Source organism: Dicentrarchus labrax, unplaced genomic scaffold (assembly GCF_905237075.1).
Source record: "Dicentrarchus labrax unplaced genomic scaffold, dlabrax2021, whole genome shotgun sequence".
Lineage (NCBI taxonomy): Eukaryota > Metazoa > Chordata > Actinopteri > Moronidae > Dicentrarchus > Dicentrarchus labrax.
The window spans coordinates 14,635,217-14,651,161 of NW_026136709.1; the positions used below are offsets into that span (position 1 = coordinate 14,635,217).

The following is a 15,945-nucleotide window of genomic DNA, read 5'->3' on the forward strand; positions in this document are numbered from 1 at the left end:
CAGATGAGCAACAAAGAAATCTCACCCTGCCAGTGAACAAGGATGGAAGGATGAAAGCTGTAAAATGTTTACCCCTGTGGATTTGGATTTGGAAACCATTGAAGCATTTGGGATTAACAGTACAACTGGATGCACAGTTGGATGAGACTATGAGGCAGCCATAGGTGATTCCAGTATTGTGACAGAGGTAAGCAAGCAAACAACACCTCAGGGTTGTTGCAGTCCCTCAGTTTAGGGTATTAAGCCTAAAATCCCTTGCTGTGGCCCTGCTCTCACCTCTCACCATCCTTTTCTCTTTTCAGTTTGATCTGGTTTGTGACAAGAGTGGTTTGACTGAGGCATCACAATCCATCTACATGATGGGTTTTCTGGTTGGAGCACTGGTGTTCGGGGCAATTTCTGACAGGTAAGGTAAAATAACACATGCTTTCCCACCTCCTGTCCAAAGTAAGTCATAGTGCTCAATCTAAGACCTTAGGATATTTTGGTTTCGCAGTAGCTGTTGTCATGCTAAATACTCTTTGTGTTATGTACATGACTTGGGGGTATCACCGACTGACGGAAAGGTCTCCTCAGAGTCTAAATAAAAAGCTTTGAAATCAAAACCTTACTTTTTTTAAAAAAGAAAGTCACTGCAAGACCTGGCAAAAAACATGTGGGCAAGGAAAAACTTAAGATGAATCAGCTAAACTGTTAAAGGTCCCATATTGTAGAGAGGGAGATTTCCATGTCTTTTTTTATTATAAAGCAGGTCTGGGTGCTAAATACAGTAAAAGTATCAAAGCGATAAATCCATGGAGAAAAACACGAACACTCCCCTGGTTGTTTGAGCTCCCAGTCTGGGCAGAGTAAACTAATAGAAGGCAGCTATAGTAGCCGCTAACAACAAGTAAATTCAATTAAATTGTATTTATGTTGCGCCAAATCATAACAGAAGTTATCTCAGGACACTTAAGTTATTTACAGAGACCCAGCAATTCCCACTATGAGCAAAAACTTCCTTTTAAGGGGCAGAAACTTCAAGCAGGGTTGTCCAATCAAGAAATTGGGCTTTCAGGGAGGGGGGCATTAAAGGAGGAGCTAAAAAGATTTGACAGAAAGGCAGAGGATGAACTGAGGGTCTGCATAAAGTGCCAGAAGAATGCCTTTGAACTGTGAGTCATACGAAGCTACACACGAAATAAAAATATAGAGCTGGAAATATTCATTATGACTCCTTTAAAGTAAAATCTACTGTAAAAATGTAACACAATGCGTTTTTCTCCTCTGTTTGTAGGTTTTGGGAGACGCTTAGTCTTACTCTCCCTGTCTCTCCTACTGTTGTTTGATGTGGGTGCTGCTTTTTCACCAAACATCTACTGTATGTTTACATGGTCTTAAAATTTTTCTGTGGGAGTTCCGGAGGTGTCATCATAATGAACACATCTGTGATGGGTAGGTACACTGTTCATCTGTGAGAGGCCAGTGTTGTATATGTATGTATTTGCCAAAGTTACTGATTGTTTTCACTGTCAGCCAAATAATGTTCAGCAGCCTCCAGGGCCATAATGCCTACCCAAAGTGTTACTCTTTGCCAGGAAGGTTAAAAAAATGTAACATCAAAATCTTGGTGATCTTGGATCTATGTTTAGTTCAGGATTCTCCCAGAGTCAGCTCACTGGCTCATGACCCAGGGCAGGAAGGACAAAGGCACAAAAGGAGCTCCAGAGGGCAGCGAGGGTGAATGGACGGACAGTCCCAGACGATCTGCTAGACAATGTGAGCTGCATCAAATACACTTTACCTGTAAAAGAAGGAAGCCTGTTGGACATCTTCCGTATATCGTATTTGAGAAAATGCACTCCCATAATGGGATATACCTAGTGTGGATTTGTTTACATTTTTACATTAAAATAATGAATTAATGCCACATTCTTTCTCTATCAGTGAACATTGTTAATTTTTATTACATCCATAAATACACTGTGTTTATCTATGATATGTACTAGCTACTGTTGTAATGGTAAAGAATTTTAAATGCTGATTAATGTGGTTTTGAATGATTTAAGGTAAATAATATAATTCTATTTATTAATTAATTTTTTGTTTTTTATTTCATAAAACCAGAAAATGGGCCTACAGGGACCTAAGTACACATTGAACAAATACAAATGAATAAAGCTGTTATTTAGCTGTTTATTTGTCATAATCCATTATTTTGTCTATGTATTAATTTATTATCAATTATGATAAGCTACAGTTTTTGTCAACGGCTGTGCCATGATTAAACTAGGGGCATAGTATAGTCAGTTTACTTAAGCACAAAGCTCATGGGTGGCCGAGGGGTTCATGAACTACACAGGTTTTGTGTCCTGTCCTAGAGGCAGATAATTTATTAATAACAGAAATGGTCTTTATATTTTATTTTAATGTCTAATACAGTCAAATTTACATTATTATCTTACACTGGGCAATTGATGTAGGCTACTTTTAGTCTGGCCACATTTTAGGAATTAATTTAGTCAGTCACAGTCAATTACTTATTCTGCCATCCTGATAATAGAAGCTCACCACAAAGTCTACACCAGTTCTTGGATGTTTAATTAGCAATTAGAAGGTCATCTAGTCTTAGACTTGGACATACGTGCTAAATGATAATGCATAATATGACTAAGGATTACAATTAATAAAATAGAAGATCAAATTTTAAAGACGTATTTACAGAGAAAAACATAAATATTAAATAAAATTACATGACAAGGCGTGCCTTTATCTGTAGATTCCTGTGAAATTCATTCATTACTGTAATGTGGTGTCAGGTCCAATATCAGTTTGCTGCAGACCACAATATCTGCATGGCAGGTAGAAATGTAAGTGATGGAATGAAGTTCAAGAGCATTCAGGTGGGACACACACTGTCAAAGATGTAAAGTATCACTGATGTTAACAGCAGCAAAATGAATGAGCCTCTTTATTATCATCTGTATAGACATAACCATCCAAATACATTCTGCCTTTTCATTTGACCATTATTTAGATATATTGATTTTAATTTTATTTTTCTGTACAAATACTACACTGATACCCAGAATATTTGCAACAACGTGACATTTGTTTCATTCTTCTCAGTTAAAATGAAATTTACAAATTTACAAACCACTTTCACCACGCTCACAAGGAACAATTATGCAAAAATGTTTTTGTTTTAGTAATTGTGAACTAAAAAAAGCAGAAGGTAATTCAATTGAACTTAATGAATGACAAAGATATGATTACACTTATGTAGTTTCTTGCAGTGATTAAACCATTGTTGCCCTTACAGTAGGTCATGGGTTATACACTATCATTCATTACCAATCAGTATATAAACACATTGTACGATTTGTAGTTGGCCATTGCATTATGCCTCAAACACGTCATCAAGAAGATCTGAGTTGTCACTTCAGCTGAGGACAGAAACAGAACACAGTTTTAACAAAGTGAAGCCAGATAAAAGAAATATTATGAATATGACAAGAAAGAAAACACAAGTAAGTGTTACTCACATTGTCACTGATTATTTATGCCTCAGACTCTGACTCATTGGACACAATGTCAGCAGTATTCCTCAGAAGCCATCGGTTCTTGTGTTGAGCGTGTCCAAAGCCCTCATCATAATTCCCTTTTCTTCTGAACAGTTGTTGGTAGTGAAATACGCAGTAGAATTCTCCATATAAAGGCGAGTAATTGTACATGCTACAGATAAGCACAATTTGTCAGTTACAGTTCAAATTAAGGACTACATTTAGTTAAAGGTAGTAAAGGTAATTTTTGTAGTTACAGTAGCTATGTGGTACATTTAGAGTTTACTTGGGTTTGAAAAGTTTAAAATGAATCGTGTATGTTACATTTAGTTTCATTTTGCATTTGTAAATCATCCTTCAAAAGCTGTCATAGCTCACATTAAATGTTCTGTCACGCTTATCATAGGAAAAGCACAGGTTTAACATATATAATAATGATGGCTCGGTTCCAGCAATTACAGTACAGCAATGCAGCAATGAACATATTAATTACACCTGTGTTTCACAAGTCAAAATGTCTGCAATGAAAAAGGTCTATCGAACTTTATCTGACATTATGTAAATAAGCTGTATAATTATGTTATTTTTATCTTTTAAATTGTCCTTAAAAAGCTGTTACATATCATTCCACAAATCAATCAATTAATCAGTGAAAGAGTTTGATTGTATTTGACAAACATGAAGTTTATTGCAGTTATTGACCAGAATATTTTTGTTTTTGTTTTAGTTTTTGCCTCTATGAAAACTGTTGCATAGAATAGTGGGTTACAATTACTTATGTTCGGGTCAATACGAAGTTTATCAATTCAAAGTGATCAAAGTAAGTAATTGTTTTCAACACAGACAGTGGAATCAATATTGTGAATCACTGATCAATGTTTGAAGTGATTTTGTGATTTTTTAAAATGTAAAATATTTTTATATCTCACCTTAATTTTTTCTTGCACTGTTTACAACAGAAGCAAGTTTTGTGAAAAATGTATTTGTCTGCAGTAATTTTTTCCATCGGATAAACCGGCTTCAGACAGGCTGAACACTTTTCTTGACAAGCTGGTTGAAACTGATGAAAAAAAATTAGACTAGATGAGCTTGGTTAAAAGAAAAATACTTTTTGATATAATAAGCATTAATAACAACAGACACAAAAGTATAAATGAAAGCCAATAATGCATATTTAATTTTCAAAAGCTAATCTACAGCAGTTTAAAGATTACAAGCTAAAAATAAATAATCAATAAGAACATCTCAAACTAATGATAACCTCTTATAAATAAACAAACACCAACATATTTCATATCTTAGGAAATAAACTTATGTACATAGCAACTTTGTCATTCAGAATATGAAAAACACTGTCAACACTTAGCTAATAGGTAACAATGAGCGCCTATCTCAAGGATTTAAGGTTTCTGATTGATCGGCAGCTGAACTTCTGGGTACTTGGTGACCTGACCCGTGGATGTTGTTGTTTCTGGCTGACCAGAGACGAGAGTGGAGGTTTTGGAAGAATAAAACCGGTTTCCAAAGTTATCAGTCCTCTCATAGTTCTCTGTGACTGTTTTGGTACCCATAATACTGTTTCCCTCGTGGTCAGTCTGCACCTCAAGTACACTGAGCTCTCGTTTTGGGTTAAGGGGGCTTTGAGGAGATTGTTTTTGACCTCCTTTTCTGGGGTCCCTTTTTCTATTTTGAGCAGGGCTGTTGCATGTCAGGGTTTTTGTTGTCCGGAATTTCTCCTCTGTCTTTGGGCTGTGCTGACATGTCGGGCAGATTGTGGTCTCTGGTGGAAGTACCTCTGTTTTATCCGTCTTTCTTGCAGCTGACTGGATGGAGATGAAGGCAGGTGAAGATGGAGGACTTGCTCGTTGTTTTGCAGAGGCTACATCAGAGCTTGCTCTCTGGCTAACTAATAATGCTGTGTTTCCCTGTGCTGCAGGGCTTTCCTGTGATGACAGTGATTTTGTTCTGTTTGAGCCAATGCTTATTTTGCTAATATTACCAGAGGATGGGAATCCTTCCACTGTACCTAATGACTCTTTGAAGAGGAAGGATAAACCAGCAATATCTGAGTCAGATTTCAAAGTAGAGACAGAATAAAGCGCCTTCTTTATGGCTCCCTCTATGTCCATAAGTCTGGCTAAAGTTTGTTCTTTTAGATTCATGATTTCCTCACTGGCTCGCTCAAGATTTCCAAAAACATGTGCCATTGAGGTCTTGCTTTCCGTTATGTCTCTCGTTAATGGCACCCTCTCTTCTTTGTTTTCTACTTTTACCATCTTTTGTTTCTTTTTTTCAGAGCTGACAACCCAGTCAGGGACGTTCTCAAATACACCCCTCAGAGACCTTACATCAACCTCGCTTGTGTCCTGTTCAATTTCTTCAACTCGACTGAGGATGCTCTGCAGTTCCTCCTGCTTTCGCAAGTTGTCAAAAATTCCCATGGCTGCTGTTATGTTTTCTCTCATGATCTCATCCATGTGAACTGACAGACGCTGTCGGCATTCGTCCTCTGTCTCAGTTCGTCCTTTCTTTTCCCTCATCTCAACTTTGCTTTCTTGTTTAAATTCTTCCTCGTGCTTGTTTTCGCTGCCAGCAGTTTGTCCACAGGTGTTGCGGTTATTGCATGATGGATCAGTTAGAGTTTGTTGTGGTTCCTCAACCACATGTGTAAGAGTTGAGGAATTATTATCTTCAGACATGTGTTTTGGGTTTTTCTTGCCCTGCTGGGCAATTTTTACTCTTTTTGGCTTTACAGGCGCATTCTTCACTGAAATTGTCTTTTTGCCCCCAAATTTCTTACATGCTTCATGAAAATCTACATGGCTTTCATCTGTTTCATTCATATTATCTTTGATTGGAAAATCCTGGGAGGTTTTCTCTTCTGCTGTGACATTTATCTGCTGTTGTTGAATGATATTCTTACATGTGTTGTCACTTGAACCTTGGGCTTGATGCCTTACTTCAGAGCTTAGTATAGCTTCATCAGAAAGCTCATTTCTTTGAAGATCCACTGAATCAGGTCCTGAGTTTGCACCACTGACAGTATTCGTTTGGGTTGCCTCGGGATTCTTTGTGTTGGTTGATTGAATGTGTCTTTGTTTCTCTTTCAGATGCTCAGGTTTAGGTGGGATGGCTGGTTTTGGACCAACAGGCCTTTTGCTTTTCTCTACGACAGCACGTGTAGCTGCTTTATTTAGGGTTTCACTTTGGTTTGGGAGCTCTGTATTGGCTGCAGTTACTTGTTCCTTGGAAAACTCTTGTGTCAGTGGTGTTTGAGTTGATTCAGGTTCAGCCACAGAGCAAAAGTCCTCCTTAGAGGGCTTTTGAACAGACACTGCATCCACATTTTGAGAGCTTTCTTTGTGAGGTTTGTAGGAGTTTCTGTATATCATAGCTGCTCTGAAATCCCCTCTACTTACGTTAATGTTGGACCTCTCCAGGGAATTCAAAGCTGCTTGAAGTTTACCCTGAAAAACAACTTCCTCCTCCCCTTGCTGTACAGCTGTTGTTTCTGAACTATGTACAGAAACCATAGCAGATTCCTGGACCACCTCTGTGCATTTTTGACCCATGTTACTGCTTGTCTCAGTAGTTTGTACTTCTTCAGAATTGGTGTCTTTATGGCATGTCTCTATATCCTCACGTTGGTGATCTGTTTTATATTCTATGGTGAAGTTGGAGACTGATAGAGGTTCATCCCCCAGTTGGTGTTTTTGTGGTAATTCTGCTTCTGTTCTTGAGTGTTTGGTGTTACCTGCTGTGACTGAGACAACGGGTTCCTCAGAAGGCAGGATTTTCAGTTTTTCTTGTGAAGAGTGATGCAAAGATTTGGCCTTGAAAGTGGCCTGTTGGAGACTATGTATTGCAGTTTGGAGGTTAGAGATCTCAACATCGTCATCTACAACCTCAACTAATTCAGCCAGGTGGACCCTGCCATCATTCTGTGTCTCAAGATGTAGGAATGGTCCCTGTGGTACAACTGTAGAGTTACAAGCTTCTTCTTGTGTTTGGGCACCACATTCCCTGAAGATATTATTTTGTTTCCCATGGGAGAATACCCCAACATCGCACTCTGTAGACGACTGTCTCTTTTCAAGCGACACATTTTGACCTGTGAATGCACCAGAAATGGTGGTCGATTGGGCAAGATTTTCATGTACAATTTGCTTTGGTTTGATTGGTCTTGGATCTCCAGAGAACATGTTTTTCAGTCTCTTTACATCCACTGGGACCCATTCTGACGTACTTTCCTCTACTTGATCACCTCCCTGTTCATGATGAAGCTCCATGCCTTGTCCAGCCACATTTTGGTTAGGGGGGAGTTCTTGCTCTTGCTCAGCCTGAAGAGTTTTCAAATACTCCATATCTCCCTTTTCAATACAACTCTTGAACAGTTTTACATTCCCTTTTACTGTGATTTCAGGCCTTATTGATCCTTGGAAGATTTGGTCTTTCGAAGTTTCTAGAAGGCAGCTTATGGTTGACTCAATAGCACCTTTTCTTAAATCTTGATTGTCTTTTTTAATCACATCACCTCTTTCTGGGTCTGGTTCATCATACTGTGCACCTTGAGGAGGACAGTAACTTTTTACATCTTCCTCATCAAAATAATTGTAGAGGGAGTATACCATAACTTCAGCAGATCTGTCCACATCTTCCTGAATTATCACTCCTTTCCTCAGAGAGTTGTCTTGATTGAGAATATCCTCAACAACCTGGACTACATTGGCAGTTTTAAACTCTGTGTCGTGGTTTGTACTGAACTGATGCTGGTGCACGGGTACATTCACCACTGTGGGCTCCATCCTTCCTCTACTATCCTCTTTTAGGTACATGATCTGAGGCTTTAGGTTTGCCCGTGGTAGCAACTGGAGTATGAAGTTTTGTGCACCACCTTCAGCCACCTCATCATATTTTATCTTAGGCCCACTCTCTGACAGAGTGAATTTGGCCTTTTTTGCTATCATTGTCTCATTCACCTCAATAATTGAGCCATCTGAATGTATGGCATTAACGTGATAAAGGGAGTTCAGTGTTTCCCTGATGTTCTCGACCATTGTCTCAACCTCATCCTTGTTCTGATGCCTAATTTTGTCAAATGGCATTGATTCAAACAAATGGGCTCTGTCCTTGACATTAGCGACCAGATAGTCCTGAGCTGCCCCACTGTCTCCTGCTGGGCTTTGGGATTTTGATGTATGCACAAAGGAATGTTCTCGATCTATGTTTGTTGGAATAAATGGATTGTTTTTAAAAAGAGCGGCACTTGTTTTGATTGTTTCCCCAGGTTTTTCTGGATCAGTTAGGATTGCAGGCTCATCCTCAAAGAGTGTTTCACCAGTAGAAACCGCTTCCCTATCAGAAAACTGATGGTCAGTGCTTTGATAGCTAGTGATAGGAACACATGGCCCTTGTTTATGGGGCTGATCTGTCAAATGAAGACTTTTGGTACATGCAATGGTTTTGTTTTTGCTGTGTAGATTCTCCTTTTTACACTCCTGTTTTTTTTTTTGGACTGCCCCTGTCTCATCCCCAGAAATAGAAACTTTCCCCTGGAACTTATTATCTGGCATTAGTCTTGATGTGTTCACAGACTGACTCTCAAATATCCCTCTGGTAGCTTGAAAATCTATTCTTATCATCTCCTCTTCACACTCTGTGTTAGGATCTGGACTAGAACCAAGCCTTTTATCATCCTCCACAATCCCTTTAACACTTTCAAACCACGGCCTCTCTTCATGCTCCTTAAATACAGCTGATGTTTTACCGACATCGCCGCTTTCCACTGTTCCGTCTGCCATCTGCCTCTTTGGGGTGTAAGAAGATATTTTGTCACTCAAAGCACAGTTCTCAAATATCAAGCGTCTTGAAAGGACCTCTCCCTCGTATCCAGTTTCGCCAGTTGTCCCCCCAGTCTCTGTGCTCAAAACCTCAGCAAGCTCCTCATCCACAACATCATCCAACATCTTCAGCTCTGGGTGAGTGTGCTTCAGGAGCCTTTTCAGCTCAGACTTCTGCCGCTGTTGGTATAACTTTTCTTTGGAGAGTTGGGATGGCATGGACTGTTGGAAATGTGCTCCAGAGATGTCATCTGGCCCTGGCTGATGTCTGGTTAAAGGAGTTGGAAGGAGGTCATCTTTCCTGTGTTGGGAGCCTTTGTCCATCTTGGAAGAACAAAGTAATGTTCTGATCATTGAGTGGGCTATCCAGTAAAAATCATGCTCCAGAGTGTGCAGACATTCTTACAGCAAAGAGAGCGATATGTTACCTTCATCATGCCAGTTGATTTGCTTTCCACATGCCAGATGTCAGTGAGTTAGCTGAGCTCCAAAGCAACCAGCAAATCCACCGCAATGATAAATGAAATAAAATGTAGAGTAGATGGCATCCAATATCCCTTTCATTCTTTTACAGTAAACTGTGCAACTCTCAGGAAAAGCAAGCATTTGGTTCTTGTGCTATTTGCTATTTGATAGGGTGGAAGATACTCTATTGTTACAATGCAAATCCACTGCACACCATCATGCAAAATGCCTGGTGAAATTCTACCTTACCTTGGTTAGTTTGACCCTTTTCCCAGATTCAGATGACTTATCTTGTGCCTGGATGGAAACAATTATTTCTGGTCAGGTTAACCTTATAAAATCAATGTTCTGCTGACCTTTGCTGTCAGAGTTTGCTTTAGCTGTAATCATGATAGTTTAGTATTATACTTTGATGTTTTAGAGGACAATGTGAAGGATAAAACACAACAGTGTACAGCTGGCAATCTATTTTGTGAAACATGCTGTCACAGTTTACATGCATTGGTGAACTTTGCTCTCTTAGAAAATTAGATTAGATCTGGATTCTGTTATGCAGTTCTCTCCATTATTACTCTCTGTACAGTGAAGACAAAAGGTCACAAAAGCAAAAACAAAGATTGAATAAAATCTGAAAAGCATTTATAGTTCTCTCTTCACCATGCTCTAAAACATTTAACTTGTATACCTTGTATAAAAGCATAACATATTTGAGGTAATGCTTATAATATAGGACTAAACAAAGGAAGAAAAGAACAGAGCACATAATGAGTAGTTAGATGTTTACCGATTTTAAAAGGCCTGTTGATTCCTGAGGTGCCACTTTTGACTGATAGAGAGCAGACATAGCTTTGACTGAGACACACAGTGTCTCCTTGGTTTGGATGAAGGAGCTGTCTCTGAAATCTGCAATTGACCTCCTCTTTTCATCTGCAGAGACATCGGACACAGCATTTTTAAAGTGTTATATTTCTTTATGACACAAGTTATACTATGTAGTACTTAAAAAGGGCCTAATCAGAGCTCTCTGAGATCTATGTTGACAATCATCATTTTTAATTTGCTGTCAAAAAGACAGCTCGTGTCAAAATAAGGCACTATTTTCGGAGACTGTCAAGTCAAGTCAAGTCAAGTCAAGTCAAGTCAATTTTATTTATATTGCCCAGTATCACAAATTACCATGTTCCTCAAGGGGTATTATAATCTGTACAGCATACGACACCCTTTATTGTAAGACTCTCGATTTGGATAAGAAAAACATACGTGTGACTTCTGTGTTCACATCCATGTCACTAAACTGTGTGTTAATAGTTAGCAAGTTTGGGAAACAGCTGCCATGTGGCTGAGTTATAAATGTACCACTTGTGGTGGAGAGGGATACCTGACTCCACTGACACAGATACTGAGAGTTAAAAGGACAGGCAAGTCACTGCAGCAAAAGTAAACACACATATTTCTTAAAATTGTACAGATAGTAAATCAATAGTCCACTAGCAGCTGGAACACGTGGCAAAACAGACACTGTCATGTAAGTATAAGGAGAAAACTCTTCAGGATGAGGATTTGGTGAATTTTGGCTGCAACATTTAGGTCAACCTCTAGTGATATAAAAGTCTCAGCACCCTAATATTTTAAGATTTACATGGCTGCTGAAACAATCAATCTAAAGTATTTTACTTGCTCCAAATTTACTGTTTATATTAACCTTTATGGTTTTAAAGAGGTAATCAAGTTTCCAAGAGCATGTGCGAGCCATATAACGTGCAGGTAAAATGCACTGATTATTCTCTTGAACAATCAAAATACAATTGTGTACTCACAGAAAACGAACAGCTCCCACTTCCTTCTGACCTGCCTGTCTTCTTATTTTCTTTTAATCGTTGTGAATGTGTTTAGGTCTGGTTTTCTTTCAGTTTGTGTCTGGCAATGGTGCCTCTGCTACTCTCGGTTGCTCGCTCTCTCTTTCTTTTCCCTGCCCTAGTGACAGCTGACCCTTTCACCCTCCTGTACTTATTCAGGACTTGTAGCATGGTGGCTATTTCTGTCCTGTTCTGGAGTGGCCCTCCATACCCACACCAGGTTGAGTCAATCACGGCTTCTTGCACAGTCACTGTGCTGATATTCATCTCCATTTCACCTCTTCCCTTTCATTCATACCGTCCATGGCTTTGACCTGAGTCATAACACTCACAGAGGGCTTTCCAGGCAATGTTTACCAGAGGAGCCGGCATCTTGTTTGGGTTCTTTCAGTTGCATGAGGATTTAGACACCGAACTGGGCATTGCATATAAGAAACTAAACCATTTTCTATCTTGATGGATGCAAAGATGTCTGAGTAATACTTATTTTGTAGGTTAGTAATTTCCTTGGATGTTTTATAACTATGTAATTTGGTACTAATTATAAGAAAATGTGAGAACAGCTCTATTTCTACTCAAGTAATTGTTCATTTATTATTAATCTACTTTTAAAACTTTTTTTAAATATATTTTGAATTGAATTCATGCTCAGAGACAAATTTTCACAGTTTTGCATGTTCAGTTGACCTGCTGTGCACCGACTCTCTGCACTAGCAATGAATTTCAATAAATTAATACTAATTCATTTCTGTATAATTCGTACCAAATTACATTGTTACTTCCAGGAAATTTTCTGGAAAAACATTAAGAAATTAAAGACAATTTTATATTGTAGTCAGTCAGTCCTGTGTCCATTAATTGATGCACACTCATCTGAAAAGATTTTTGTTATTTAACTTTGCACCAAAGTATCTATATTTTAATAGCAGATCAAAGTCTGAAGCAGCTTTAGGGATTGATGCCAGTTCCAGTTCCTTTACAACCTTAATCAGGACTGTAGTCTACAGCACAGTATCTCAACTGGTCCTTGTCTTGGAAGTGTATAAATGTAGTCAATTTGTAGATTATTTTATTATTGCCATATAGAGAGTTGTTTTGTGTTTACTCTGTCTGCTAATCAAATGTCCCTCACCATACAATAACTACTCAATAGAGTAGACCTGAACAATTATTTCCCAGCTTTATTGGGCAGTAGGTAGAAATAAATAGCAGTCAGGTTGGCGGGGTGCACTTTGATGAATGTTGTCTGGTACTCACCATCTTGAGAGGCTGCAATTTTTTCAAAATCAATACCCCCTATTGTTTTTCTCCTCTCCATCCGGGTCTGATGCACCACCTAGCGAGAGAAATAATGAACTGTCACTGCTACTAAGTAGACAAATGTCTATCTATGTGACAATATGAAGTCTTGATTCTATTTTTGGAAGTAACAAGATGGAAGTTACATGATGGATCTGACAGTTTCATGTTAAATATATGTTGAAAATTAAGTCCCACAATGATCTACTGGTATCTTCATACACAGACTAACACTAGACTAGAACAAAATGTTAAAGTTAAATACAAGTTACTGATGTTTTCGGATGCTTGTTTGCATCAGTAATATTTGTAGAAACAAGAGGACAAGTCAATATGTTTGATTCTGATGAGTGGAGAAACACACCTTATCCTTATTTTGACCTATTAAATACCCTAAAATTGGACCTTATAACAGAGATTTACCTTCCGAGTCAGATTATCTTTTTTTGCATCATCATCTGGAGTGTCAGCAGGAATTTGGGTCTTCAGTTGCTCTGCAGAGCTCTTTAGCTGTTCAACCTCTCCATTCATCACCGGCATGATACCTGCTGCCTTGTAAGGTGATTTGAAACTTGCAGCTCTGAAGCTGCTCTTCACCTTGTTTTGTGTGGCTGCCTTTGACTCAAACAGAACCTTCAGGGCCTCTATGGACCCAGCGCTGTTTTGAAGGTTCCCCACTGACTTACTGCGGGCCAAATTGGTCTTGGCTCGAGACCGCTCCCTCTCTTCATTTCTCCACAGCGGAGTTTCCAAATGAGTCTCATTACTCTCCAGAAGAGATGGTGTTATCTGACAGGGATACACACAGGGAAAAGCAGCATGCAGCATGACTTGCACACTGAAGATGTTTGCAAACAGCTCCAAAATGTCTGAATCTAAAGTCAGAAGTTACCTCTTTTAACACCTGCTTTGGCTTTGCTTCACCGTTATTTACCAAAGTTTCTTGAAAAGATGTGCTTACTTCCACTGTGGTTTGATACCTGTTACATATACACAAAAGCCATATTAATCATCTACTAATATCCAATGCAAGCGCTGCATTAAGAAGGTTATAGGGAGTTTGACAGAGTGAGGAAGCTGCTGTTTCTTTCACCTGGCAACTAGCTTGGACACAGATGTTGTCTTGTCCCGCAGCCCTGCCTCTGTCCAGGTGGGCTTGTCACATGATGAGGGGACGTTCCTCAGTGACTGGGTGCGCCGCAGGTTGCTCTTCCATTCCATGACCAATCACGTCACAGTAGCACACAGTTTGCCAATAATTATATCACCTAATATACGTGAGGAATAATCAATGCTCCATTCATGCAAGACATTTTCTCTGTAGAAGATCAGCAGACTCTGACTGTCATAGTCTATTAATTCTTTAAACCAAGCAATACATTTATTTTAAACTATCATCTTAACACCGCTAGTGAGGATTTTATCTGCTCGTAAAACGAAACATTTTCCCTATAACTTGTAGAAATGACAAATTTTCGACAAACATCAATAATGCATAGCCCTTAACGATGAGATTTTGAAGATGTCATGCAATTTAACAGCAATGCAAAGGAGAGCAATAACTACTCAATTTACACATAAAAACTGATGTTTCATGAAAACAAAGTGTTGGACTATGAAGTAAATTTGAGTAGAATCGTTACCTTACAGATGTCAGTCAGTGTCTGCTCCCTGTGACAGTCAGCAACACTTCCGCAGCATCACAAGACTTGCACACGATGTGAAGCGTTTGTGACCAAAGTCCTTTTCCTCCTCATTACCCTTTTCTTCCTCATTACCACAGACTGTGTAAAATGGTCTGTGAAAATGTCTACAGCAAACATATAAATCCTGCAAATTTCAGAACTAAATTATCCAAAATCCCAGTTTTACTCTGTATGGAACATCTTTTGTCATTGCTGTTGGTTTTATCTCTTTATGTGACTTTTCAGGAGAATCCTTGATGTTTGATGTCAGGTCAAACTTTTAAAATCTCAGATGTCATAACTTGATCTTTGAGCAGCAACGCACCATCCATTAAGATAAAATGAGATTAACTTTATTGATCCTGAGGGGATGTCGTTACAGCAGCAAAGAGCAGGACAGAGACAAAGAACAACAAATAGAACATATTTTAAAATGAGAGAATAATGATAATACACAGCTCTACTGCTTTGAGAGTAGTTTGGGTGGGTTGAGTTTTGGGAGATACTGATTAACATAGTTCTCAGGTTACAGATTTACAAATTTACAATGCAATATAAGAACACATGAGCACAGTGAATGAGTAATACTACCTACGCAGAAGTTCAGGAGAATTTCTTAACAATATAGGGAGAATGTTCCCATTATTTTGGAGAAATGTGCCTATTGGAATAATAATTAATTGCTAAACATTGGTAAATGATCACATGTAAGTAGATTATTGCTGGTCAAACAACCAAGGGTCCATGGTTTCAACAGTGCTTCAGAAATGGCATGCATCATGAAAACCGTTTAACCATACAAGTTAATAGAAAAGATGAATTATGCATTGGCTTGTAGTGTTTGCAGTCTTCCAGTATTCCCAAATAGAGCTTATTCAATTCAATTTCACACATTGTGCTTGTTCAAGGCACAACAGTGTCTGCATTTGGGTGTGTTTAAATCATTTTAAGGAACTTAAGGGAACACTGGAATAGGTTTGTAGGACAAATGTTGCTAACCCTTGCAAGGTTAGGTACAAAACAGCAACCCAACCATGGGGGCCAGAGGGATTGAATGTGTTGCTCAAGGACACTCCAGTAGGTTTGATGCAACAACATCATTATTTTCAGTTTTTTACTTTTGATAGACATCACTTTTTGTATTTGTATAGTCCTTTACTAATAAATCATTACTACCAGAAACAGCTCAATAACCAGAAAGAGTTAATCTGGCACACTTTACTGAAAATGTTTGATATTTCTTAACCACACAAAGTTG

The 15,945-nt window shown here is 38.7% G+C and overlaps 1 protein-coding gene across 5 annotated transcripts; it reads right to left on the reverse strand.

Moving 5' to 3' along the window:
- Positions 1-2,922: 2,922 nt before the first annotated feature.
- Positions 2,923-14,703, reverse strand: LOC127369318 (xin actin-binding repeat-containing protein 1). 5 transcript variants are annotated; one of them, XM_051410567.1, is made up of 9 exons: positions 14,096-14,270; positions 13,895-13,982; positions 13,426-13,791; positions 12,961-13,039; positions 10,632-10,774; positions 10,097-10,144; positions 4,472-4,602; positions 3,525-3,714; positions 2,923-3,425 (listed from the first exon to the last, which is right to left on the reverse strand). In XM_051410567.1, exons 1-8 carry the CDS (start codon positions 14,221-14,223, stop codon positions 3,540-3,542), a joined length of 1,158 nt encoding a protein of 385 aa, XP_051266527.1. In that variant the 5' UTR covers positions 14,224-14,270; the 3' UTR covers positions 2,923-3,425; positions 3,525-3,539. The 5 variants fall into 5 exon arrangements, with proteins under 5 accessions (XP_051266527.1, XP_051266524.1, XP_051266523.1 ...); XM_051410564.1 differs by lacking the exons at positions 2,923-3,425; positions 3,525-3,714; positions 4,472-4,602 and adding exons at positions 4,691-9,706; positions 14,646-14,703; XM_051410563.1 differs by lacking the exons at positions 2,923-3,425; positions 3,525-3,714; positions 4,472-4,602 and adding exons at positions 4,691-9,706; positions 14,651-14,666.
- Positions 14,704-15,945: the final 1,242 nt, after the last annotated feature.

Coding starts and splice junctions, on each gene's coding strand:
- LOC127369318 (XM_051410564.1), bottom strand. CDS start 14,223: ATGGAATGGAAGAGCAACCTGCGGCGCACCCAGTCACTGAGGAACGTC. Junction 13,983..14,095: donor GTGTCCAAGCTAGTTGCCAG/GTGAAAGAAACA, acceptor TATATGTAACAG/GTATCAAACCACAGTGGAAG. Junction 9,707..10,096: donor AAAGGGTCAAACTAACCAAG/GTAAGGTAGAAT, acceptor TGTTCTTCCAAG/ATGGACAAAGGCTCCCAACA.